At 43.9% G+C, this 26,520-nt stretch overlaps 1 protein-coding gene across 1 annotated transcript in view; it reads right to left on the bottom strand.

Moving 5' to 3' along the window:
• Positions 1 to 4,464, bottom strand: part of LOC147732809 (6-pyruvoyl tetrahydrobiopterin synthase-like) — a 181,303-nt gene extending 176,839 nt beyond the window's left edge. The window contains exon 1 of the mRNA XM_086957362.1: positions 4,292 to 4,464. Within this exon, the coding sequence (XP_086813488.1) occupies positions 4,292 to 4,386 (95 nt within the window). The 5' untranslated portion in view covers positions 4,387 to 4,464. The remainder of the gene's footprint in view (positions 1 to 4,291) is intronic.
• Positions 4,465 to 26,520: the final 22,056 nt, after the last annotated feature.

The following is a 26,520-nucleotide window of genomic DNA, read 5'->3' on the forward strand; positions in this document are numbered from 1 at the left end:
ATATCACGGAGTTCCATAACCATATAGAGGAATAAGGCCAAACACTGAGCTTCTTTATAAGTTCTAGGAAATACAAGATGATTTACAACACCCTTACAATGTACAGCAGGGGTACTTTATTCCATATAATACATGGCCACATCACCACCATCCTTTCCACAAAACACCTAAATCCTTGGAGATTTTTCTTGTAAAAGAGACATGATGTCTATAAGCATGAAGGATAAAATTGTAATCTCTACTTCAAAATGTAACACATCAAAAAGCAGTGGGAAAGATATTAGATTCAGTTTAATACAATTACAAGTACCATTCCAAAAAGTGCTGTAGCTGCAAATGTATTAAAGCTCAAATACATTCTATCTTTTCTACAATTACCAAAATGGAGGGAAAATAGACATGTTGCAATATTTATCTCCATTCTGCTTATCACTTTCACCTAAAAAAGTTGGCCACAGTACGTGACCATTCCCAACTGCACACTTCAGACACTGTTGCTGTGGCTGGCACTTGCTTGATGGTGTGGGACTTGGACTCCTTCTTGGTTAAAGACTTGCCTGAGAAACTCAATCAAGTTTTTGAAGAATGAGCCCTTTTCATTGTGAAGGGTGACGCCATGTACAGACAGCCGTCTCAGTGCTGCTCGGAGGTGACGGTGATGCTCCTCAGCGCTCACAGAAAGAATTGAGATCTCATCTCTATTATTCTTGATGCCTTATAGGTCTGACAGGGTCTCCCAGAAGGCATCTTGGAAGACTTCTGCTGCCGAAGAGATTCCGAATCTTCTGTATCAACGTAACCCTAAGTGCGTTGAGAACGTAGTGATGCACCAACTCTCTTCTGCGAGTAGTAGCTGATGGCATCGGGCATTGAGTTCCAACTTGGAGAACTTGGAGAACCTTTTTCATTCATTAAGGTCTGCAATGACCATTGTCAGCATTATGTGCCGATTGTCCCTTATGTCTTGGTTGGGAAGGCGTATGTCTACGCAGAGCCGTATCGTGCCTGGCTGTTGAAGTTTCTTAGCAATGACCATGGAGGACACCCAAGGCATTGGACTACAGACCCTTTCGATCACCCCTTGGCTCTCTGGTTTGCTTCATTCTTGCTCGACTAGTGGTCTCATGTGGAAAGGCACGCGTCAGTGCCAAAGTGTTATTAGTTTGATGGACTTGTTGATGTGCAGCTTGATCGTCAGGGCCTTTATGCACCCGAGTCCTTTGAACAGATCGGTAAACTATTTTAGGAGCGCGTCTACATGAAGGGCTGTCACATTGAGTGAGAATGACACTAGCCCTAGGTCTTCAGCTGTGTGTCTCCCTATCAGTGTGTCGGCTTCTCTGTGAACAACATGGAATGTAGTCATAATTTCTTGCTCTTCTGAATTTATTCTAATGGCCATGCATCCTTTTAGCGGTAGCTGTGTCTGGCTGCCATACGTTAAGAATTTGATGTTTGTTTGCAATAGCAGTGGGTTTGGCTGGTGGCACCAGTATTGTTCGATGTCCCTCACAATCACTGATGCACCGGTGTCTATGAGGACTTTTATGCTGGACTACGCGATCTCAACAATGCATGTAGGCTGAGGTCATAAGATTCGTTTGAGGTCACTTGTGAACCACATTAGGAATGCATCCTCCTCATCTTCTGGTGGAGAGTCTTCTGGCCCTAATTTGTTAAGGAATGTTGGCTTCGATGCCGTCGTTTTGGGCTGCCTCAGGATAAGGCCTATCAGAATTTTGTTTCGGCAGCCCTGCATGATTTGAATTCTTTCTTCCTTGGGTTGGTCATCCGCTATGCAGTTGCATGCCAACTCAGACAGGCGCAAGTAGAATGTGTCTATGGATTACCCCTTGCGTTGGTGCGCTGGTGAGAGGTTGATTGAAACGCTCAAAGTCGGGGGTCAACTGCAGGTCAAAATGTGTATTTAGTGCCCTCACAGTTGCGCCATAGTTGGGCAAGATTTCAAACAATTTGTAGATCTCCTCAGCCATGTAGTGGAGCACGAATGACTATTTGATGGTACCATCAGTTTCTCATGTTGTAAAAAAAATAGTTCTCTAACATCCCAAACCACACTTTCCAGTGTGGCAAAGCGGTGGCCGGGTCAGCGGCTATGCTGAATGATGGTAGCACACTAACCAGCACTTGCGTGCTAGCCAATTTTGTATCCCTGGCCGAAGCTCGGCATTGTTGGCATCATCGACCATGGCTGTGAGTATGACGATGGAGCAGGCATCAGGCAAAGGTTAATTATTATTTTTTTTTTTTTACTTGACCAATGCTTGTCTGCTGGTGATAGGTGAAAACATCTGCCTTTGCCAATGCTTGTTTGTGCCTCTTCGGTGTCTACATGCTGCAGGCTTGGAGAAGCTTTTGTAAGTCTGGGAGCATTCCTGTTGCCGTTGCGGTGACCGTCTTGGGAGAGGAGCCTCATGGTGGATTGAAGAGTGGAGCGCTCGGCTGAGCTGCGCGGGCCTGCTTTGGCCATGGGCACGATAAGGCTGCACGAGGGAAATAACTCACATTTCTTCCTGGTACATGAATTCATTCCGCCTTGAACAGCAGAGGTTTTCTGGTGCTCCCAGGAGACGGGCAGCAACCAGCCTGATTTGGCATTGCGAGGTGGTCATGGTGAGCCGCCTGAGTGGCTGCAGATGAGCAGGAGTAATGAGGGGATCCCACCCTCATCGAGAGTGTGACTGGCCCCTGCCTCAGGCAGGGCCGTGTACAGCAGCTAACACATGTACATTCAAGACTCGCAATATTGTGACACGTATTCAGTGGCTTGTATGGACTGTTAAAGACCATGTGCGGACTTTGCCCTTTTATTTTATAACCTCTGGAAATGCCTGGCCAGAGAGAGGATGCACATAGTGTGATTCTAGGGAATCACACCACTGCGGGCGGGGGGGGGGGGGGGGGGAGCTATGAATATTATAGGTATTGTTTTCAGTTTTGAAACTGCAGCCTTAATTATGCTCTGTGACCTTCGTTTCTACTCATGTACTGACTCCAGTAGCAAGCATTGTGAAGTCGGAACTCAACTGCAATATGATACTAAAGGTGAGTGGCTAAATCATTTCTTCAGTATAGAATAAGTGTGTTACCAATCACCTGTAATAAGGAAGTTGAGGAGGGCTTTTATAGATGGATGGCAGGCTCCCATGTATTATTCACACATTATAGCCTATGGCACCTCTTATAAGGTGGACGGAAAATCTGTAACTTTTGCGATGGAGTAAACCCTCCACCAATCTTTAAATCAGGACCTAAACCTAACAACATCCTCCTTCATCACATCAGAAGTACTTCCTTCGGCCACATTTAGGCTCACTTGAACCCCTGTTACTAATGCAGCTAGCCTTTGATGTCTGCAGACTTCATGCTATCAATCTACAGAAAATGAATCCTAGGTACACACATGTTACAAAAGCAAGCAGGCTGTAGGCGGAATGGAGAAACCTCAGTCCAAATCATATTTGGAAGGTCAAAGGTGTGTCTTGCATAAAAAAGTTTCGTTACACACAACATAGGTTTTCTTAATAAAGGCAAGAAAATGACCTTCCTTCAGCCCTGACAAACCACTGACACCTCCATCAAACAAAGGGGGCATAACTACCCTCCTGATCTCACACTAACAAGTTGTGAGAAACATCTCAGGCATTCCCAGAAGCAAATAAGCTGCAGAATAGACACACAAATAGTGAATACAATTAACAGTGACGATTCTTCCCCTGCTCTGCTACAGAAGCTTGGACCTCATCTCTAACCATACTTCACCTGCTGCCTTACCACATCTCATCCAAGAAATGTCCTTAAGTGTTACATTTAATTTCTGATTTCAAGGGCTGCTCTCCTGCTGTGCTAGTGCTCTGTTATGTCTAGGTTCTCTAAACAGGAACGCATTTGTGTTACTTGTCAGACATGTAAAGTAAGGTCCTTGGTTTTAGAAGGATAGTAGTACAAATACCATGACTAGGGAATTCTGCTAAACCTTATTGGTAATGATGAGTATTATATTTGTTTGAGTTGAAACAGTGAGAGAGAGCGAGCGAGAGAGAGAGAGAGATGGCAAGAGGGGTTGAAGGTAAAAAAAAAATGAAGAGGGGGAGACGGGAGAGTCAGTGAAACAGCAAGAGTAAGAAAGAGGAAGCGAGAGGAGAAGAGAGACAAAGAGGAATGGGGACGGAAGATACGAAAAGAGTACGAGTAAAATTAGGAGAAAAAGAAAGAGCATAGCGATAAATATGGCAAGAGAGAGAGGGACCTCCTGTACTTCTAAGCTCACCTGCTCAGTTTGTGTCCTGCTGCGAAGGTCAGCATATACGACAGTGTAACCGTTTTAGGAAATGGTTCCCGCTTCACTTTGTTGACTTGAGTCATCGCGTCTCAACAGGACCCCTTTCCGCAGACTGTGAAAGTCAGGCAATGAACATCTGAAAAAGTCTACTGGGCCCTACATCCGAGGGTCTGATTTATACTGTTTCCTCTTGTGACCATTACATCATGGACGCGCTTCAAATGAGTTCGGGTTATGGTGCCAAATTATCCTCGCGCTTCACATTAGTTCGGACTATGGTGCCAAGTGATCCTTGTTTTACACGGACACGGGTTGAATATTTTTAGGAGTGAAAAATGCTCTGTATTTTAAGCGGGAGAACAAACCTAGTTAGAGGAAAATCAAGTGTTGTCCATAACTGTAATGTCTATTCTGCATCTTCAAACGTCCGTTGGAAAGCATCGTTAATAACTAAATATTTAATATTGCATGTCTAAATAAAGACATTGTGTGCATCATTACATAAATCATAGGACATGGAGAATAGAAAAGCAATGTGCACGACTGTCTATTTGTCCAAAGATGGAAGGAACTGTGGGGCATATTACCAACAACTAGCGATAATTTTTGTCTCTAACTTGTTTAGAGACAAAAATTATCGCCGCACATCGGCGATTTTTATCGCACATAAACCTTGGTATTACCAAGGTTTAACGCAAATGCGGTAAAAATCGCCGCAAAGCATGAATATCGCTGAAAAATCAGCGATATTCATGCATTAGCGAGCTAATGCTCTTAGCCATGTTATCCACCTCCCATTGGATAACATGGCTAAGAACTGCTCAGGGCAGGTGTTAGCTTTTGGAGATATTCCCGCTTAGCGGGAATATCTCCAAAAGTTGGTAATAGGAGATAGCGATGTTAGAGACTGTTTTCAGTCTCTAACATCTTGGCACGCCCACTTTGCATCTCATTAGTGATAAATATCACTGACATGCAAAGTGGGGCCCAAGATGGTCGCTATCTCCTACTAGCTGTCGCTAACTGGTGTTAGCGGCAGCTAGGTAATAGGGAGATAATTTTATCTCCGCTTTCTTGGCTTTTAAAGCCAAAAAAGCGGAGATAAACCCCCTTGATAATATGCCCCTGTAATTGTCCGAGTGGGAGCACAGCGCCTGACCCACTCTCATACCAGGAAAGGTCAGTGATGTACTGCTGTCGAGGGAATGCAGGGCTGAATGGAAAGGAAACATCCCAAAATGGCGTACAATACAGTGAAACCACTGCAGATTTTTGAGTAAAGCGTACTGACTTATCTATGAATGCCCACAAATTTTATGAGCTCTACCCCAGATCAGCACCTATCTTTTCAGAGTATATTCTGCACCAGGCTACCAGTGCACAATTACAGGGCTGCGCAGGACAATAGGCTCAATCATGCCTAACGTAGATGTGCTTACAGACGTGTGCGCACTTGTTCTCTTGTAACCAGCTCAGGGTTCCTTGCCTCAACTGTTCATCAGCAGCCTTTTTCTTAAATACTGGCAAACACGCTCAGTCAAATTACACTGAAATTACCATGATTGAGACTCAGGTAGCGAGCTCACCCCGAGGAAAGTTCCAAAACCGAATGTTCCAAGTGAAAAATCCTGATGGACTAAATGGTCAAAAAACATTTGCAACATAAGTACAAATAGTTAAGTATAGATTACTACATTTAGGTCCTGATTATTATCTTGGCGGTCCAACTGCTAGTTAAACAATAATGGGCGAACCCAATTTATGTATGGCACAATCACTAATAGTCAGTGTTTGGAACCCACTGGGTTTGTTTAAAGACCCCTCACACACCAACCTGGTTGGTGTCATGCTTCATCATTGGGGTCCCAACCGGGTGGACGAATACCCCAGGTTGTGCTACAACACCTGATTACTGCAGAGCTGGTTTGGTGCAGAAATGTGATGTGGTGTGAAATAAAAATATCTCTGAGTATCCTTGCCTCTTTATTTTTATTCCTGGATACTCAAGATATGGTTAAAAAATGATGTGTGATGCAACTAAAAAATAAATAATGATTTGTAGTTGTCTATGTGATGGTTCTACATGTTTCAGCCCGCAGGGGAATGTAGGAGGGGCTTGCTTCAGGACTGTGGAAAGAAGTGAGTGGCAAAAGGTGTAGTGCCACATGAAAAGTGAAAACAATAAAAACCAGTACCTACACATGCAATACGGTGTGTGGACTGCGTGTCTACGTACGTACAGACACATATGAAAAAAGAATACTATGGTTGAGTTTAAATGTTGATCGGGGCTCGGGAGGAATTTGCTCCTCTTACAGACTTTGGTATCAGAGCGTAACCCACCAAAATCCAGTTGTGGTCTCCCGTTGTACCGGATGGTCCAACTGCTAGCCCACCACTGTGGCGGTCCCTGAAACATCGTTGAGCTGATGGCTGTCTGCCCGCCCTATCTAGATATATATGCAATAGACGGAAGAGTGCTATGGCAGCGGTCTTCTGTGCTGGCAAACTGCTGCCGTTGCCATCCTGATGGCAGGGTGTTGCGGAGCAGATCTGGATCTTCCCATGGCCTGGCAGTGTCTTGTTGGCAGAGTACTGGGGGGGGGCCTGATCCTGGAGGGGGGTAGGTAAGTAAAATATTTTCTTTCAGTACTTCACATATATGTTGTGTAGACATATATATGCGTCTGTGGTATAAGTGTTGTGTGCGTTATGTGTACCTTCTGCACTCTACCCCTCCACCCCAACAACATATACACACCACGCAATGTATGCACGCACCACCAACACTTACCTTCTAGTCTGTCACAACGGAGTGCCAGTCTGTAGCGATTAAGGTGCAGCAGGACCGGGGACCTGAACAAAGGAGAAGAGGAGGAAACCACAGCCGGGACCATGAAAAAAGGTTAATATTTACCCCTTTTCTGCCATTTCTGCTGACTAAAAGTAGGAGGGGTTCCCATTGGAATTCCCTCTTAAATAAGCCAGAACCTAATATCAACTGTGGTTCCTGACTGGGGTTCCACCGCTGCCTGCTACAGCTCTTCCTGCAGAAAGGTAGGTGGGAAGTCCTGGAAGAGTTGGCGGGACCTCAGCAGTCTTCTTGCCCCTTGCAGTGCAGCATCTAAATCTAAAACCAGGTCGTTTTGTGATAGGTCATTTTGATGTCTCCTCAATATGTTTTTAACCCTTGCTTGTAGTGTGTACTTGGGCCACCTACACAAGTGAGGTATCAGTTTTATCGGGAGACCTGGGGGAACACTGGGTGGTAGGAACTTTGTGTCAGCACGGTGATCCCACAAATTTCCCTCACTGAAATTTGTGGAAAAATAGATTTTTACTGCAAAATTTGAGGTTTGCAGGGGATTCTGGGCAGGAAAAAGTTGGGGGATCAACGCAAGCCATACCTACCTGGACTCCCCCAGTTGTCTAGTTTAAAAAAAAGGTGTCAGTTTTGTAGGTTTCCCTAGATGAGCACTGAGCCCGGGGCCCAAAACCCAGGTGACCCCTCTTGCAAAACCGGGTCGTTTTGTGGTAGGCAATTTTGATGTCTCCTCAATCTGTTTTGGGGCCTTGCCTGTCATGGGTATTTGGGCCACCATCACGAGTGAGGTACCATTTTTATCGGGAGACGTAGGGGAGCGCTGAGTGGTAGGAAATTTGTGTCAACCCGCTGATTCCCCAACTTTCCCACACAGAAATTTGAGAAAAAAATGATTTTTTCTGCTAAATTTGAGGTTTGCAGGGGAATCTGGGTAGGAAAACGTTGGGGGTCCACACAAGTCATACCTCCCTGGACCCCCCAGGTGTCTAGTGTATCAAAAATGTATGGGTTTGGTAGGTTTTCCTAGATGGCTGCAGAGTCGTGGCCAAAAACCCAGGTGACCCCCCTTGCAAAACCAGGTCTTATTGTGATCGGTAAATTTGATGTCTCCTCAATACGTTTTGTGCCCTTGTCTGTCGCAGGTACTTGGGCCACCCACATGAGTGAGATGCCATTTTTATCCGGAGACCTGGGGGAGTGCTAGGTGGTTGGAAATTTGTGTCAGTCCGGTGATCCCACAACTTTCCCACACAGAAATTTGAGACAAAAGAGATTTTTTCAGCACAATGTGAGGTTTGCAGGGGATTCTGGGTAGGAAAACGTTGGGAGGTCCACACAAGCCATACCTCCCTGGACTTCCCCAGTAGTCTAATTTAAAAAAATGTGTGGGTTTTGTAGGTTTCCCAGATGGCCACTGAGCCCAGGGCCAAAGACCCAGGTGACCCCTCTTGCAAAACCAGGTTGTTTTGTGATCGGTAATTTTGATGTTTCATCAATACGTTTTGGGCCCTTGCCTGTCACGGGTAGTTGGGCCACCCACATGAGTAAGGTACCATTTGTATCAATAGACCTGAAGGATCACTGGGAGGTAGGAAATTTGTGTCAGCACGGTGATCCCACAAATTTCCCACACTGAAATTCATGAAAAAAATGATTTTTTCAGCTAAATTTAAGGTTTGCAGGGGATTCTGGGTAGGAAAACGTTGGGGATCCACACAAGCCATACCTACCTGGACTCCCCTGTTGTCGAGTTTTAAAAAATATATAGGTTTTGTAGGTTTCCCTAGTTGGCCACCGAGCCAGGGGCCAAATACCCAGGTGACCCCTCGTGCAAAACCAGGTCGTTTTGTGATAGGTAATTTTGATGTCTCCTCAATACGTTTTGGGCCCTGCCTGTCGTGTGTATTTGGGCCACCATCACAAGTGAGGTATCATTTTTATCAGGAGACCTGGGGAAGCGGTGAGTGGTAGAAGTTTGTGTCAACTCAGTGATCTCACAATTTTCCCGCACAGAAATATGGGAAAAATGTGATTTTTTGTAGCTAAATTTGAGGTTTGCATGTGATTCTGGGTAGGAAAATGCTGCGAGGTCAACGCAAGTCATACTTCCCTGGACTCCCCCAGGTGTCTAGTTTTTAAAAAAAGTTTGGGTTTTGTAGGTTTCCCTGGATGACTGACAACACCAAAAACCCAGGTGATCTCCTTTGCTAAACCAGGTTGTTTTGTGATAGGTAATTTTGATATGTCCGCAATATGTTTTGGGCCTTTAAATGTCACAGGTACTTGTGCCACCCACGCGAGTGAGGTCCCATTTTTATAGGGAGACTTTGGGGAGTGCTGTGTGGTTTGAAGTCTGTGTCAGCCCAGTGATCCCACAACTTTCCCACACAGAAATCTGAGACAAAAGTGATCTTTTTAAGCGAAATTTGAGGTTTGAGGTGTATAGTTTAAAAAAATATGTGGGTTTTGTAGGTTTCCCAGATGGCCACCGAGCCCACGTCCAAAAACCCAGGTGACCCTCTTGCCATACCATGTTATTTTTTTATGAGGAATTTTGATGTCTTCTCTGTAGGTTTCGGGCCCTTGCCTGTCACGGGTAGTTCGGCCACCCACACGAGTGAGGTACTATTTGTATTGGGAGACCCTGGGGGAGCACTGAGTAGTAGGACATTTCTGTCAGCTCAGTGATCCCACAACTTTCCTACATAGAAATTTGAGAAAAAAGTGCTTCTTTCTGCTAAATTTGAAGTTGGCAGGGGATTCTGAGTAGGAAAACGTTAGGGGTCCATGCAACTCATACCTCCCTGGACTCCCCCAGGTCTCTAATTTTCAGACCTGCATGAGTATGTTACGTTTCCCTAGATGGCCACCAAGCCAGGGGACAAAAACCCAGGAGACTTACATTGCAAGACCAGATTGTTTTGTGATAGGTAATTTTGATGTCTCCTCAATAAGTTTTGGGCCCTTGCCTGTCACGGGTACTTGACCCACCCACCTGAATGAAGTACCATTTTTATCAGAAGACCTGGGGGAATGCATAGAGGGTAGAGTTTTGTTGATCCACACAGATTCAATAACTTTCCATCACAGAAATTTGAAGAATTTGTTTTGGGACAAAGTTTGAGGTTTGCAGGGGATTCTGGGTGACAGAACTTGGTGAGAGCCACAAAACTCACCCCTTCCTGGATTTCTCTGGGTGTCTAGTTTTTAAAAATGTATTGGTTTGCTAGTTTTCCCTAGGTGCCGGCAGAGCTAGGGTTCAAAATCCACAGCTTGGCACTTTCCCAAAAAGGGGTCAGTTTTCACTGTAAAAATGTGATGTAGGTTTCCCTAGGTGCCGGCAGAGCTAAGGTTCAAAATCCACAGTTAGGCACTGTGAAAAAAGGGCCAGTGTTCACTGTAAAATGTGGTGTGTCTATGTTGTGTTTTGGGCCGTTTCCTGGTGAGGGCAATAGGCCTACCAATCACAAGTGAGGTACCATTTCTATCGGGAGACATGGGGGAACTCATAATTGTAGAATAATTGTTATTACCTTCTGATTTTGTATCCATTCTTGCCTTCCTAATGTAAGACAATGTGTAAAAAAAGTCACTTTGAAAAATGTCCTACAATTCACATGCTAGTGTGGGGAACCACAATTTTGGAGATGTGCAAATAGCTACTGTTTCTAAACTCTATATTTTGTTCCCATTACGGAATTATTTAGGTGTCTTTGATACCTATTTTTCACTCTTCATGTTTTACCAAATTAATTGCTATATACCTGGTACACAATGCAGTGGCAAGATGCTGCTCAACTATTGGCTCTGGGTTCCTCGGGTTCTTGGTGAATATTAGAACTAGGGCTCTCTAGTTGGCAATGGTATACACCTTTTTCCAAATAGGGAACCCTTGCTTCTAAGTCAGGATAAGGGGATTACACTCCAAGATACCCCCTGCTCAACCCCTTGGTAGCTTGGCACGAGCAGGCAGGCTTATCTCAGAGGCAGTGTGTTAAGCATTTGTGAATATACACAGTATTACAGTGAAAACACTTCAGATGGACACAACACAGGTTTTATAAAAATAAGTATTCTTCATATAGACTTAACACAAGACCACAAACGACAAAAATCCACCATACTGTACTTAAGATTGACTTAAAGGTGGTAGAAATTACTTAGTTCAAGTTGGTGATAAACGTGACACAGTTCTCACAAAAGTACCTGGATGCGTAACGCAAATCAAACAAAAGGCTTGCAGAGTAGGAGATGTGTCAGTTCCGTGCTCCGGGGGAGATGATGCGCCTCAATGCTTGCGCAGAGTAGGGGATGAGTCGTGATCCTTACCGGTTCGGGGTTGATGCGTAGGTTCTTGGCCCGCGGCCAGGTTGCGATGCGCAAGATGGTGCCTTGATGTGATGCGACAATCCTGGTGCGATGCGAGAAGATGGCGCCCGTGATGCGACGATGCGAAGACGATGCGTATACGCCCTGGCAGCCTTGCGACGACTCTGTACCTTGCAGTCGCAACAGGCCCTGCGACACGCTTCTCCGGTGATGCAACGGTGACCCTCTCGATGGCTTCGTGCTACTCCGGGGATATAACAGCAGACAGCTGCGATGAAGACACGCTTCTGGGGAGATGTGGCGGCGGCACGCTTCTCCGGCGATGCGACGACTACAGCTGCTGTGGTGACACGCTTCTTCTTGTTGCTTTGCACTTCCAGCTCCCAGCGACACGCAGGCTTCTCTAGATAGAATTCCCAGCAAGGACATTCAGAGGGGAGCGGGTGGTGAAGTCTTTTGTCCCTGAGACTTCAGCAGGAGGCAAGCACAAGTTCAAGCCCTTGGAGAAATATTCTGTAAGATGATGTAAGTTCTTTGAAAGATCCATCTCCTTGCCTTGGCAATGAAGAAACCACTGCAGACCAACCCAGCAAACAGCATACTGGCAGCTGGGCAGTCCAAACTCCTGCAGCTTCCTTGGTTCTTCTCCTTGGCAAAAGGTTTGTCTTGTTCCCAGAAGGGATCTAAAGTTCTTGGGTCTGGGTCCCAATATTTATAGTACTTTTCTCTTTGTTTTCTGAAGGCAGAGGGGCCTTTGCCCAGTCCAAACTAGTTCTGGAGCACTCTGTTGACCTGACTCCTTCTCTTCATTTACAATGCAGGGCAGAGACATCAACCACACCACAGGGGGGTGGAGCCAGCATTGTGGAGGGAAGGCCCAGCCCAATTCAGGTCCCAGGTGCAACTCCTCCCTCCCATCTAGATGCAGATCTCCCTACTTACCACTGGCCTGACTCATTCTGTCTCCTGGAATCCCCCAACCCAGTCACTCAAACTCCAGAAAAGGGATACACAACCTAGCAGAGGCAGGCTTGGATGGTTAGACAAGAAAATACCTACTTTCTAAAGTGGTATGTTCATTCACAGAATGTTAAAGCCAACTTCACCAAAAATTTCTTTTATCATTCTGAGTTCAGGCATAATAAACTCGAATTGCTACCATGTTCACTGAGTCAGTTAGGATTATAAGATGTAATAATCTAACTGCCCATTCTGGCCTATGGAGAACAAGTAGCCTTGCAATAGTGAAAAACGAAAATGGCTGTAACTCACTATTAGACCATGCTCACACACCAGGACATGTCCCACCTTATACTTACAATGCACCCTGCCCTTGGCCTACCATAAGGGTGTCTGATATAAAGAAAAGGGAAGATTTAGGGACTGGCAAGTGTGTGCACTGGCCAAGTCGACATGGCAGTACTAGACTGCACATAGGCTCTGCAATGGCAGGCTTGAGGCACACTTTACAAGCTGCTTCTGTGGGTGGCACAACCACTGCTGCAAGCCCACCTGCAGCATTTGATTTACACGCCCTGGGGACATATGGTGCACTGTACTAGTGTCTGACAAATAACCCAATCATGGAGTTACAAATCAATACATCAATTTAACATAGGGAGCACTTGCACTGTGGCACTGAATAGCAGTGGCACAGTGCCCAAAGCATATAACCAGCAAAACATATCAAAAACAGAGGAGGTAATCGGTAAACATGGAAGGGAGACTCACGCCAATGATGCCAGGTCTAACAGTGAATCTACATGTCCTTTATACCTACACAACCAAAAGGTTACAGCTGAAGTAATGGTATATTGCTTTCAAACATCTGTCATACTTAGAAGAAGTTACAGGTGAAAACGTTGGCACAAATGGCTGTTTTTTTAAACTTATTTTCATTTTTTCTTTAATTTCAACTGTTTGTTTCTTTAAAATAAACCTTGAAGGATCTACACAAATGACCCCTTGCTGAACTCAGAATTTCATCCCCTATTGCTTTCACACCCATTTCTACCAGTAACTGAAAGGAGGGTGAAAGCACAAAAAGTAGCAAAAATAGTCTATGTCCCAGTAAAATGCCAAAACTGTGTAAAGAAAATTGGTTTTCTGACAAAAGTCTTCTTGTCCCTAAAAGCTGGGAAGGTGAATATTCCAGCACCACAATCCCTTTTTTGATACCATATGCAGGGGAAAAAACAGACACTTTCTTCTACAGCACTTTTACCCCCAAAAAACAAAATTCATCTGTATTTTGGCTAATTTCCGGGTCCCCTCCAGGGGAATCCACAAACCCTGGGTACCTTTAAAATTCCTAGGATGTAGGAACAAAAGGGCGCACATTTGGCATGGGTACCTTTTGTAGTCAAAATGTTACAGGGGCCTAAGCATGAACTACCCCAAAGAGCCAAAAAAGGTATAGCACGGGGGGAGGCCCAGCAGCTAAAGGGTTAATACATTTTAACTATAATTCCTGAGCCATTCAAAAAACAGGTATGGCGTAAGCTCTGCCCATTGGGTATAGAGAGAAGCTGCACAAATGTTTCTATAATTCATATCAGCTGGATGTTTTGATCCTGAAACGCTAATAAGAAAATGAATAAAAGGTACTCTAACTAAATACTAGGTGGCATATTTAACGTAGTGTTGAGTTGCCTTTTTGCCATGCAAAGACAAAGCAATGGCAACGGAACACCAAAGTCAAATTTACTAGCAGCGCTTTTTAAATCTGGAGTAATTCAGGCCATCGCATGTTGCAGCCTGGCAATATTCTGGACCAGGGAGGTATTCAATGGTTGGAGCATGGGTGTTGCCATGTATCCACCCATGAATTTTTGCTGGATTCCCAGATATACCGTGAGTGATACACCTGGGAATGCATAAAATTGCTACTCCTTCCCAGGGGGAGTAGCAAGAGGAGAAATATGTTTATTTCCCCTCATGTTTTCCTCTTTGTAGTCAAGCCTGTCTGCGCCCGTCCGTGCCCGGACTTCGCCAGGAGCCAGGATCCCTGCTGGTTTTTCCCCTAACCTAGGTAAAAGAACTGGTGACTTATATACTTATACTAGCCACAAACTTTTAAAAATTAGACAAAGCCACTCTAACATTTGCAGACATCTGGTGAACGCTGAACTTTCAATCCCCATAGTTTTGGAAGGCCCTTCTTCCTATAGATCCTGTAGATTCCAGAATATGGAACCGAAACAGTTCCTGATTAAAAGTATGATACCCGACTTGGGTAATAGCCAACCCCACCGCTCCATTGAGATGGATCCCTCTCCCCAGACCCTCTAGATAATGAAGGCTAGAACTGCCCATTGAGCTATGTTAGATCATTGCCCAAACACATAGTTAATTGTTCTCTTCCAAACACCCCCATATTGGGTTTCTGACAGTTCCAATGCTGCAATTGCAGTGGCACTCCCAGAAGGCTATAGTGTTCAAAAACTGGAAAGACCAAGCAGGGTGGGGGAGGCATTGCCATCATTTATATAGACTCTACTTAAATCTCCATATTAGATCAATTAAACAATGATACACTGGAAATGTTAGTCTTTAGAATTGACTTACACTCGCAACATAGTTGGAAAGGCGCTCTTGTATATCAGCCCCAGGGCCCGCTTTCAAACTTCTCACTCCAACTTATGGAACTTATCTCTCTGCATGTTATCGCGACTACAAACTTCCTGCTTCTAGGAGATTTTAATGTTTACAGTGAAAGCACTGCTAATCAAGATGCCTCCGCACTTCTGGCAGACCTTGCCACACTTGAGCTAATCAAGATCAACGGCGGCCCCACTCATTCTGCAGGGCACTTGTTAGACCTAATTTTAACCAACTCCCCTAATATTAGCTGCGGAGCAACTTGCCCCCTGGCATGGACAAACCATTCATTGATTTAGTTCCAAATTAGAGGTCCCAGGACTCATTTTGTCCCCAATTCACACTTTGTGAGGTGGTATAGACAGTGGCATAAGCTTACGCCTGACCAGTTTCAGGATATAATTCCAACACTTCAGAACCCTGACTCAGTCAGTGTGGAGGAGCGCCTGGCCTGTTTTAATGTTATTACGAAAATCACAGTTGATCCCTTAGCCCCCTTGAAACAGTGCCCACATTCTATCAGATGCGCACATATGGTTTTCTCCTAACCTCCGGACAGAAAAGAGTCACTGTAAAAACTGGAACGGCACTGACCCCACTCACATGATATACAGGACAAAGAAAGATATAAACAGGCGCTGGTTCAATACCATAAAAATATAAAAACAGCTTGCAAAATGCATATTGCGTTTCAACCTAAACAGGCAGGGAATACCCCTAGAAGCCTGTCCCAGATCTTAAAATCTTTTACTAATCTTAAGACGTGAGACAATGAAGAGGCCCCATCTCAAACCTTATGTGACAATTTAGCAAATCATTTCACTCCGAAAATTGAATTGATTTATAATAAAATTATTGCAGCTGGTTGTATCCAGAAAGTCTCTAAGATAGACTATCCAATGACCACATCAAATACTCAGACATTGGATAACCTTCCTGCACTCACGCTCGAAGAGGTAGAGTCACTAACGAAGATAGTTAAATCTGGTTCTCCACTAGATATTATTCCTGCTAAGACCACCTTCCTGCTCTACAAGCAACTAGCTGCCCCCATCTGCTCAATTCTCAACTACTCTATGAAGAAAGGCAGTCTTCCCCATGAATGGAAGGTGGCACAAATAATTCCCATCCAAAACAATCTTAAAGCACCCATAGAAGACTTAGTCAACTATCACCCTATCTCGCTGCTTCCTCTCCAGAGCAAGCTCTTGGAAAAACATATTAATAAACATCTGTCTGAATTTGTCAATACCTCAAACTATCTTGATCCTTCTCAGTCGGGCTTTCGACCCAGATACAGCAGGAAGTCTGCTTTGGTTGCAGTTACCGATAACATCAGAATGTCATTGGACAACAGTCAAGCAGTGCTTCTTGTGCTGCTTGACTTTTCTGTAGCCTTCAACACCATCTCTCACCAGACTCTGCTCAGGAGACTTAGGGACATTGGCCTCCAAGGGAATGCTCTAAAATGCATGTCAAATTTCTTGTCCGATAGAACTCAGACCATTAATTTGGATTCTTTCCGCTCTAAGACCACAAGACTGACCAAGGGAGTACCTCAGAGCACTTGTTTAAGCCCTCCTTTAGTCAACATTTGTGTTACTCCCTTAGCTGGATTACTGAAGAATTTAGGATTTATTCCAATCTCTTATGCTGATGATACTCAGCTCCTACTTTACTTTGATAAAAACAAATCCAATGTGCAGGCCAATTTTTCAGAGGGTATGATGGTCATCGCTAACTGGATGGGGGATAACTTCCTCCAGCTTAATGCTGGAAAATTAGAGATCATGCTGTTTGCAGATTCAGCAGTGAGGTGGTCCCCAAGATGGTGGCCGAGGAACTGGGTTACGCTCCAATTCCAAAACAGGTGGTTAAAAACCTGGGAGTCTGTATGGATCAGAAAGGGAGCATATCACAACAACTGTTGGGGCATGCTTCCACATTTCCCTTTTTTACCTTCAATCACACGAAAAACTCTGATCCAGGCATTAGTGTTAAGCCGCCTGGATTACTGCAATGCCCAGCTGATCTCAGCCAATGAAGTCTCCTTAAAAAGATTGCAGGTAGTCCAGAACACCACAGCTCATTTGGTTTCCAATGCCCCTCCCCAAACAGCCTCCCTCCCCCTTTTGCAACAATTGCATTGGCTTTCCAGTGCGGAGGCGGATACGATTTAAAATCTGCTGCATTGTTCACAAATCTCTAAATGGCCTAGGTCCCAGTTATCTATCAGACAAAGTTGCCAAATATCTGCCACCTAGGCCCCTCCAATCAGGGTTTACATCTCTTCTTCTCACGCCACGCTATAAAAAATCTTGCTTAGGTGGTAAAGCTTTCTCCCACCTAGCCCAGTACTACTAGAACCAACTCCCTATACACCTGCGTCAATGCCCAGACTACTTGAAGTTCAGAAGGCTGCTAAAAAGAAAACCTCACTGTTCTCATTCACTTCTATTCTTGGTTGTCTGTAGTAGTTATAGCACGGAGATACACCTGATGCGGTGATTTGGGTGCTTTATAAATTAATAAATATCAAATATCAAATATGTGTGCTGCTTTTTGTAGCACACTTACAGAGTCAAAAAAGCCTTGAAGGATTGATTTTGCACTGGAAGGTGTCCCTTCCTGCCCATAAACAATCCTGCTTACTACACAGGCACCTGCCAGGGTGCCTGAGATGGGGTAAGGCAGCACAATTTGCCCCAGGGCAAGTAGAAGACAAGAATGCACCATACATTGTTAAATATGGAGAATTTCTGCCCTCTCCCTTTCACAGAGGGCAGCAAGGTGTCTTGCTGTGTTGCATGCAGGTTTGATAAATCTGTGCTAAGATTGCTACCTAAGCACAAAGGCAAACTTTGTATGTTATTATATAAATGCCGATCTGTGCCAATCAATGGAAATTTAGCTAAATAAGACTTCTGTCCCTGATACAGTAACAGCTATTCCACTAAGATAGGATGACTAGTAAATAAGGCAGAGTGTCAGTGATTTTTAAGCATTGCTTTGTGCTTCAAATGTACAACTCAATTGTGGTTGAGAATCTCTACTGTTTGCTCTATGTATCTACTCTATATCTATAGACCTCCTGATGACCCAGGATTGTTTTTAGAGAAGGCAGCAGAAGTTTTCTGCTTTTTATCCATTAATAAAACTTAATTGATTATTATAGGAGATTTCAGTGACCTGTATGATTCCCAGCCTAATTATTCACATTAATTATTTAATTTGATGGTGAAACTAGCTCTTATGCAGATTGTCTATCTTCCCATACATCAGGTGGGTCCTTTTACCCCGTGGGTGTGATCCAATTTGAATTCTCTTCAGGAGAGGAGAGATTATTTCCTTTTGCTATTCAGAATTCACACCTACATGTACAAACGTTTAGTGAATTGCAAATTTGGTCGCAAACCTATTTGTGACAAAAAATGGCTTTTCTGTATGTTTGAATGCCATTCGGTATCCACAAATAGCTATGCGACCTAATTGAGAATTGGTAAATTAAGTTACCGGTGTTTAGAGTCACAAATATAGGATCTCTATTTGCAAGTTGCAAACTGTATGTTTGACAGTGTTGCTAATGTTGACTGGTCTCAAAAACACCTGTGTGCACATGCAATTTGGCACTGATTCCATTAAGGTTGTAAGCAGGTTCAAGCTATTAAGGCTGGCCCAGAATGCATTATGGGTATCCACAATGTCTGCACATTATGTGATTGTGATGAAGAGATGATTCTTGGCTGCCCAGCAGAGGAGGGGGAGACAGAGACAGGAGAGGATCTACAGATTCAGGCTCACCATATTCCAACAGACAGAAGAATAAATATGAGAAATACAGGATGATTAGAGCAGTGATCTTAGAATTGATGGAAATGCCTAAACCACATCTAGGAAGCAGTACCCTGTGAAGCAGCTCCATTCCCATGCATGTGCAAGTGTTGTGCTCACTGCAACTTTTGGCCTGGGGTAGCTAACAGAGGGAGACTGCTGTCGCTGGTGGGGTGTTCCAAAGTGCATTGTCATGTTTCCTTAGGAGGTTCCTAGATGCCATGCTGTTACAAATGCACAACTGCAAACTTCATAAACCTTCCCAAGAATGCGAGGAAATACAGAATACCAAACTGAATATTCACAGGATACCCAAATTCCCCATGTATTAGGGTGTGTAGATGGGACACATGTTCCGATCTGGCCTCCTGCACATATCGAATATGTGTTCCGAAATAGAAAAAAAAAATACCCATTCACTTAAAATCCAGATGGTATGCGATACCCATATTATCATTACAGATATAGTGGCAAAATATCCAGGGAGCACTTCTGACACATACATCTTCAGGCACAGTGGAGTACAATGTCTGGAACGTGGGGAATTTTAATATGGATATTTACTAGGTGATGCGTAGCTGTAGCCTTAAAGACATAAATGTATTTGTCTATTATCAGGCCCGGACATGCTCACACTTAAAACAAATTCCTTCAGGTGACAGTGCATATGTGTTGAGACCAAGGATTAAGCATACCATAATGAGAATTGTTATAACATTGCCCACCAATGCACCGGAGCTGTTGTTGAAAAGACCTTCAGCATGCTTAAATCAAGATTCTGGTGCCTTCACAAAAGGGGAGGTGCATTCCAGTATGTTCTGGAGAAAGCCTACAAAATAGAGGCAATCTGTTGCATGTTACACAACATAGTGACCAGGTGTGGGCTACGCCACAATGAGGAGGACACAGATTCAGAAGATGAAGAGCCAGAAGCCCCTCTACAACAGCAAGGACATGTTACATAGCAGCTCCTTGAAAATGTGTTTGTGTAACTCTGTAACCACATTGAGCAATGCTGCATCTTTGACAGACACCAATCTGCTTTCCACTCTGAGCATAGTACTGAATCGGCCCTGGCACCTTTAGTGGACGATGTTCTACAAATGTTGCATCAAAATTAATCATGCCTTCTAATCCTCTTGGACCTTTCCTTATCTTTTGAAATGGTTAGTCATGACTACCTACTTGACTTAGTAGAGCACAGGATGGGAATATCAGGATCTGTCTTAGAATGGTTCACCCATTTCTTCAAAGCAGAATGCAAAATGTCACGGTAAATCAGTCCCTCTCTAAGATTTCTCCCGTCACACTTGGGTTTCCACAAGACTCCTACCTCTCACTATCTTCAACCTATTCATGGAGCCACTAGCAGAAAGCCTAAGGTCATATAACATTCACTATCTTCTGTATGCTGATGACATCCAACTGTACCTGAAAATATCCTGCCCTGAAGACATCCGAATACTCAGTCCTATTCCTCAAATACCCAAAATTGACTGACATGCAACCACCTTGAACTTAACACTCAAAAAAATGGAATTCCTCCTAATTACCCCACCCAATCAGATACACACTACTAATGATTGGATGAAGCAACTAACAGCATTCAATTGCATGCCACAAATTATTGAGTCAGCAAGATCACTAGGAATAACCATCGACAAAACCCTTAACATGCAGGAGCATATTAGTGGCACCATTAAAGGAGTAAACCTCCAAATGAGCATACTAAGAAATCTAAAACCCTTCCTCGCTCAAAACAACTTCAAGTCTGCCATGCAAGCACTTGTGATTCCTAGACTGGAATATGGAAGCGCAACCCTCTCAGGCCTGTCCAGATCCACAACAGCCCCATTACAGGCCTTACTTAACTCTGCTGCAGTACTCATCACAGGAGCAAAAAGGTACAACCACGTCTTTCCTGACTTGAAATCCCTTAACTGGCTCCCTTATGAAGCAAGAATTCAACTAGAAAATTGCGTGCGTGACTCACAAAACTCTACACTTGTACATTCCAAGTTATCTCACCAATAAGCTTATACTTTCTGGAGGCTCAAGGTCCTCTATAAGCAGAAGCACCCTACTGCTAAAGCCACAGAGATTCTTCAGAAAGAAAACCTACAATAGAGCTTCCTCTGGCATCACTCCTCGAATCTAGAACTCTCTGCACCCCGAAATAAGATTGATCCCTTCTATTACATCCTTTAAGGAAAAAGTCATATTTTTATTTATGAATACATTTCTTAAATAGATCATCAGATTTCCATTTTACTAGCCTACCTGCCTCTTATCCTGTATGTATATAGACTATGCTTATTGATTTATATGTTTTTGCCTCATTTAATTGTAATGCGTTCAGATAACTGTAAGGGTCACGTTTGAGCTATATAAAGATTTTCCAATAAATCTAAATAAATAAAGTGGAGGGTAGACACAGACGGGATCACGTAGTAACAATTACTTTGAAAGATAAGTTATGCGTTCACTTTAATGGTGTGCCAAAATTGCATACAAAAACAACCGTTACTACTCAGGCTACTGTTTTTTCATTCAAATTATGAGGTATATGAATATAAAGTGGCAAGTAAAAACAACAGAATGTTTGTAGCAAGCTATCCAGCTAACGCGGCATGTGCAATTCATATTGAAGGGACCACTCATCATTGGTAACAATCAGCAGCAATGATGTACTGGCCCCAACCTGCATCGGTGTACGTCAGAAAGCCTGAAAATAAAATGGTTATAAAATGCTTTTATAACCATCTTATTTTTCAAGCTTGCTGCGCAGAAGTGTGTGTGGGGGGCAGTTCTCCTACCCTACCCTTGAGGAACCACCACTGGAAGAGAATAATATTAGACCTGGCCTAATTGTTGTTACTAAACTAAAACCTCAATATTGAGAAGATGAAGATCTTGATTAGTGGCCCGGGCTCCCCGTAAACTTTAGATTTACGGCCTGTATGTGTGCCAGCCCCTCTTGTCTGCAGATGTAGTCAAGAACCTAGGTTTTTAACTGGGTAAGAGTCTATCCTTGGAAGACGATATTATGTCACTGTGTCCTCCTGTTCTTAACAGCTTTAGCTTCAGAGGAAGAGTTTGAAAGTTATGGGGCAAATTATCAAGAACGGCGTTAAAATTATTGCCGGTTTAGCAGCAGAAACCTGCCGATAATGGGCTTGATAATGCCCTGGAGAATTCCAATAGAAGCCCATGTTCACACCAGAACATAGACTTCTATTAGAATTCTCAAGGGCATATCAAGCCCATTATCGCTGTTTTAGCGGCAGTTTTCTGCCGCTAAACCAGCGATAATTTTTAACACCGTTCTTGATAATATGCCCCTCAATCTCCCAAGTTTAGGCCTGTTGTGGTAGCAGCTTCCATGACGCCACCTGTTTCTGGGCCCTCAGAATCCACTCTTTGCTCGCTTCCACTTAATTCAAATTACTGCCATTAGATTAGCTTGCTATCTCCATGAATTTGACCATATCTTCAACGCCAGACTCAGGCTGTCCAATTTCCCTGTCATCCAATGTATTCAGTTCAAAGTATCTTGCCGAGTTCAGAAGGCATGATTTGCTTTGGGAGCTCAAGCCAGTAAACCTTGCACCAAAATAAATATTTGCCCCCACACTCCATGCAATCCTCTTTCAAAATTCTTGCTGTTGTCCAGTGTTTCAGACTGGTGTGTACTGGGAAATCGTTCAAGATATTAACAGCTAAAACTTGAAACCAGCTATCTGCTCACCTACAGTCTAACGTAAACCACAATGTCTTTTGAGCAAAACTTAAAGCCTATTTATTTGCATAGTCTGGCTTGCATTTTTATACTCGCTCCTTGTAAAGCATGGTTCACTATTTCAACTTGTCTTGTATGTCCTTTCTTTCGTACTACAATCCTAGCACCATGATGCCTATTCGTAAACGATGTGCTTTAGAAATGCTTCTATTGATTCATTAATGATTAGGTCAGTTATTTTTTTTAAGGTTGCATCCCTGGGAGGAGGCTTCATGTTAATAGTCTAACTTTATTTTGTGTTTGCTTTGTTGTGAATGCCTCATCTCAACATTAATGCATACAGTTGCGGCTCGCGGGTGGGGGAGGCGAGGGGGGTTGTCGCGTGGGGGTGGGTGCCAGCCAGGGAATTAAATATGAAAAGTAAAACTTACCTTACAGCCGGTCTGCGCCACCTCTGCTCCCCTGGCTTGGTGCCTTCACGAATGGCCCTGGAGTGGACTGGCAGCTTCTCTCAGCCTGGCTTAGGGCACGGTTAAACTTCGCCCGCCGCCTGCCCATTAGGAGGCGGAAGGGCTCCTAATCGGCATGCGCAAACAAGTGAAAACACAAGTGCGCATGACTGGGCACGGGCTAAAAATTTGCCATCCATCCCCACTCATGCGCACTTGTGGTGCTGCCTGTTGCCCCTGGTGACAATCATGGTATACAACCTTTAGCACGCATGTTTTACAACGCACTACCATTACAACGCAGGCATTACCACGCATACCATTACAGCGCATTGCGCTGGGGGGCGCTCTAGGATAGGGAATAAGTTTAATTTTCTATCCAACACCTTCCCTACTGTCCACGGGGACTGGAGTTGGAATAGAAAATTATACTTACCACTATCCAGCACCTCTAAGCGCTATGCGTTGTAACGGTATTCGTTGTAAATACCAGGTTGTAAAGGTATGCGTGGTAAAAGTATGCGTGGTAACGTCATACATCCGACAATCATGTCAGTCAACATGACGCCACACCGCCCATCTCCTTCAGACTCTGAAGGGATGGGCGGTCCGAGGTCATGCTGACTGATATGATTGTCAGTTCTCCATCGGCGTCTTTGAAATTAAGTAAACTGATTCAGTTCACTTAAGTTCACAGACGCCGAGGGAGCTGCTGGCGGGGGGGGGGGGCTACGCCCCCACGCCCCAATGGACGCACGTCGCCTGAATGCATATCATTTTATTTCTTATGATTATGAGAACATAAAACAAAGACAATGAGCCTAATGTCTTTACTGCTAAGAGCATGAAAAAGCCTCAATTATTTTAGCTAATGAAAATGATATGGGAGAAGCAATAGGCCTTTTGGTGGTTTTTGTATTTTAACTTTGTTAAGGACCGCAGTGCATAAAACGTCACAAGGATACTTACAAGTTAAAAGCAACAGACACGGTTTCTGTGGTTTGACACTTTTGTGACAGCTTTTTAGATAGATGATTTGCACTTGGGAAATGTCAACTTCGGTGAGGCCTAGTTGGAGAGGTACCACATTGTTTTACTCACGTTAATTTTGCTTGTGGTATTTAGTGTGGTATTGATGTATTGAAGGTTATTGTTGTGCCATGGTCCATCCCCAGAGACAGAATTCTCATGGGGTGGTCTATGGCCATTCTTGAGAGGCGGATCACTCTTCTCCTGCAGTTGAAGAACAAGAAGGGGCATTAAACCAAACCTCTGACTGTTACTGATAGGGGAGGGGATGTAACCTTACGGCTAGAGCGGTCGACCGTTACCCGGGCTCGAGCCTCGGCAACGACGCTCAACAACCTGTGATTCTGGGCAAATCACTTAATCTCCCCGTGCCTAACAAAATATGAATGTGTTCATCTGCACCGAAACTGGTGCTCATGAAAGGCGCTCTGATACCCGATGTTCCTATAAAACTCTTTTTAAAAAAACTGACATACTTTCCCAAACAAAAGCAATGAAAAAACCCGATGAAGATGCACCATGACCGTGCCCAGTTAAGTAATTCAATCCAGCGAGCAGAAACCCTGCTATAGAAAATGTGCACTTGCGCTAATAATATTCAAGATCCCCTGAAACGTTTGCTGCTCGCATAAAGCAAAATAATGAAAGAGATTTTGCTCTACCAACCTTCACTGGCAGATTTTCACACTAGGCAAAAAATGTTTATAACAATTGAAAAAGGTCAGGTAGACTTTAACAACGAAATTCTAGTCTGTGAACAACCTGTTGGGAAAAAAGTAAAGCAAGTAACCAAACTGAGGTGAAATTGGTTTATATTTACCTAATAAAGGTAGAAGAGATTTATTTTTCTTGAAATGCATTCTCATGCAATACATATAAAAATGTGGGACATGTAGGGCCAGATTCATCAAGGATTTGTGTTGCCCTTGCACCAAGCAAGATGGCACAAGGATGGCACAACACCAAAATGATATTTATCAAGCTCCCAAGGCCACCTAGCGGGGACCTTTATGCCTTGATAAATCTGGAGTTAATCAAGGCAGCGCAAATATCTGCCTTGAGTTGCTCTGCCTCAGAGAGGCATTCCATGGGTGGTGTGTGGGTCTTCCAATGAAGCCACCTATGGATGTTGCCGGTTTGCCAGATTTACCATTAGCGGTAGACCTGGGAATGTGTCAAAATACTATGCCTCCCTAGGTGAGGCATAACAAGGACTAAGGGCCCGATGTAGGTGGCAAATACCGGTCGCAAACGGCCGAATTCGGCCGTTTCTGACTGGTATTTGGCATCTAGAGATGTAGGGGGCCAGATTTTACAGATTTGCAAATTTACCGAATCGGTAAATTTAAAGAATCTGTAAAATACCGAATCGGTATTTTTACTGATTCGGTAATTCCCAGATGTAGGTGGGACTCTTCTGAGTCCCAAAGGCCCTACAAATTCGGTATTTTACCACCCAATCCAATTGGGTGTTAAAATACCGAATTTAGGTGTGCATGCACATGTGTGCATGCACACCTAGCCATGTGACAGACAGACATGCCCTTAGGGCATGTCTGTGTGCCACATGGCGCACATGCCTATTTTTGGGGTGCCAGAGGGTGTCAAAGTGACACCCCCTGCACCCTTGCAAAATTCGGTATTTACCGATTCTGTAATTACAGAATCGGTATTGCCCATTGATTCCTATGGGCTTTAAGGCCCATAGCAATCAATGGGCAATACCGATTCGGTATTTACAGATTCGGTAAATACCGAATCTTAACGATTCGGTATTTACAGAATCTGTAATACCTACATCTCCCCCCTTCATATTTACCGACTCTTAAATACCGAATCGGTAAAATTCGGTATTTAAGATTCGGTAAATATGAATTACCTACATCTGGCCCAAATATCTTTAATCTTTCTAGTTTTTTCCTCTTTTTAAGGGTGCTACAACACAGATAGAAAGCGTAAAATGCCTCTCAGGATTGTTTCTGTGCAGGAATGTGTCCCTTCCTGCACAAAAACAGTCCTGCCTAGAAAGTAGGCACCCTTACACTTTACCAAAAGTGTGCCTGCATTGGTGCTAGGCAGCCAAAAGTGCACCAGCGCTAGGAAAGGGCAGGAATGTTAAATACAGTGCATTCCTGCCCCATCCCTTTTATTCAGTGCAGTGCATCAAGGTAGCTTGCTGCATATTAAAAAATGATAAATATGGGCTTTCATTTTTCTTCATGGTGTCTTAACACAACACGATGAATGCATCAAAACCAATGCAAAATCTTTGTGTGTTTGTTTGCGATGGATCAAATGCCATTTGATTCTTTCCAGATTACACAAGCCTAAATAATGGTCTGAATGCATTTTGTAGGTTGATCCTCGGCAGCGCTTGACCTGTTGTATCCTCTTCTATTGGCTCTGGCACACCCAT

This window comes from Lissotriton vulgaris, chromosome 2_1 (assembly GCF_964263255.1).
Source record: "Lissotriton vulgaris chromosome 2_1, aLisVul1.2, whole genome shotgun sequence".
NCBI classification, from domain to species: Eukaryota; Metazoa; Chordata; class Amphibia; order Caudata; family Salamandridae; genus Lissotriton; species Lissotriton vulgaris.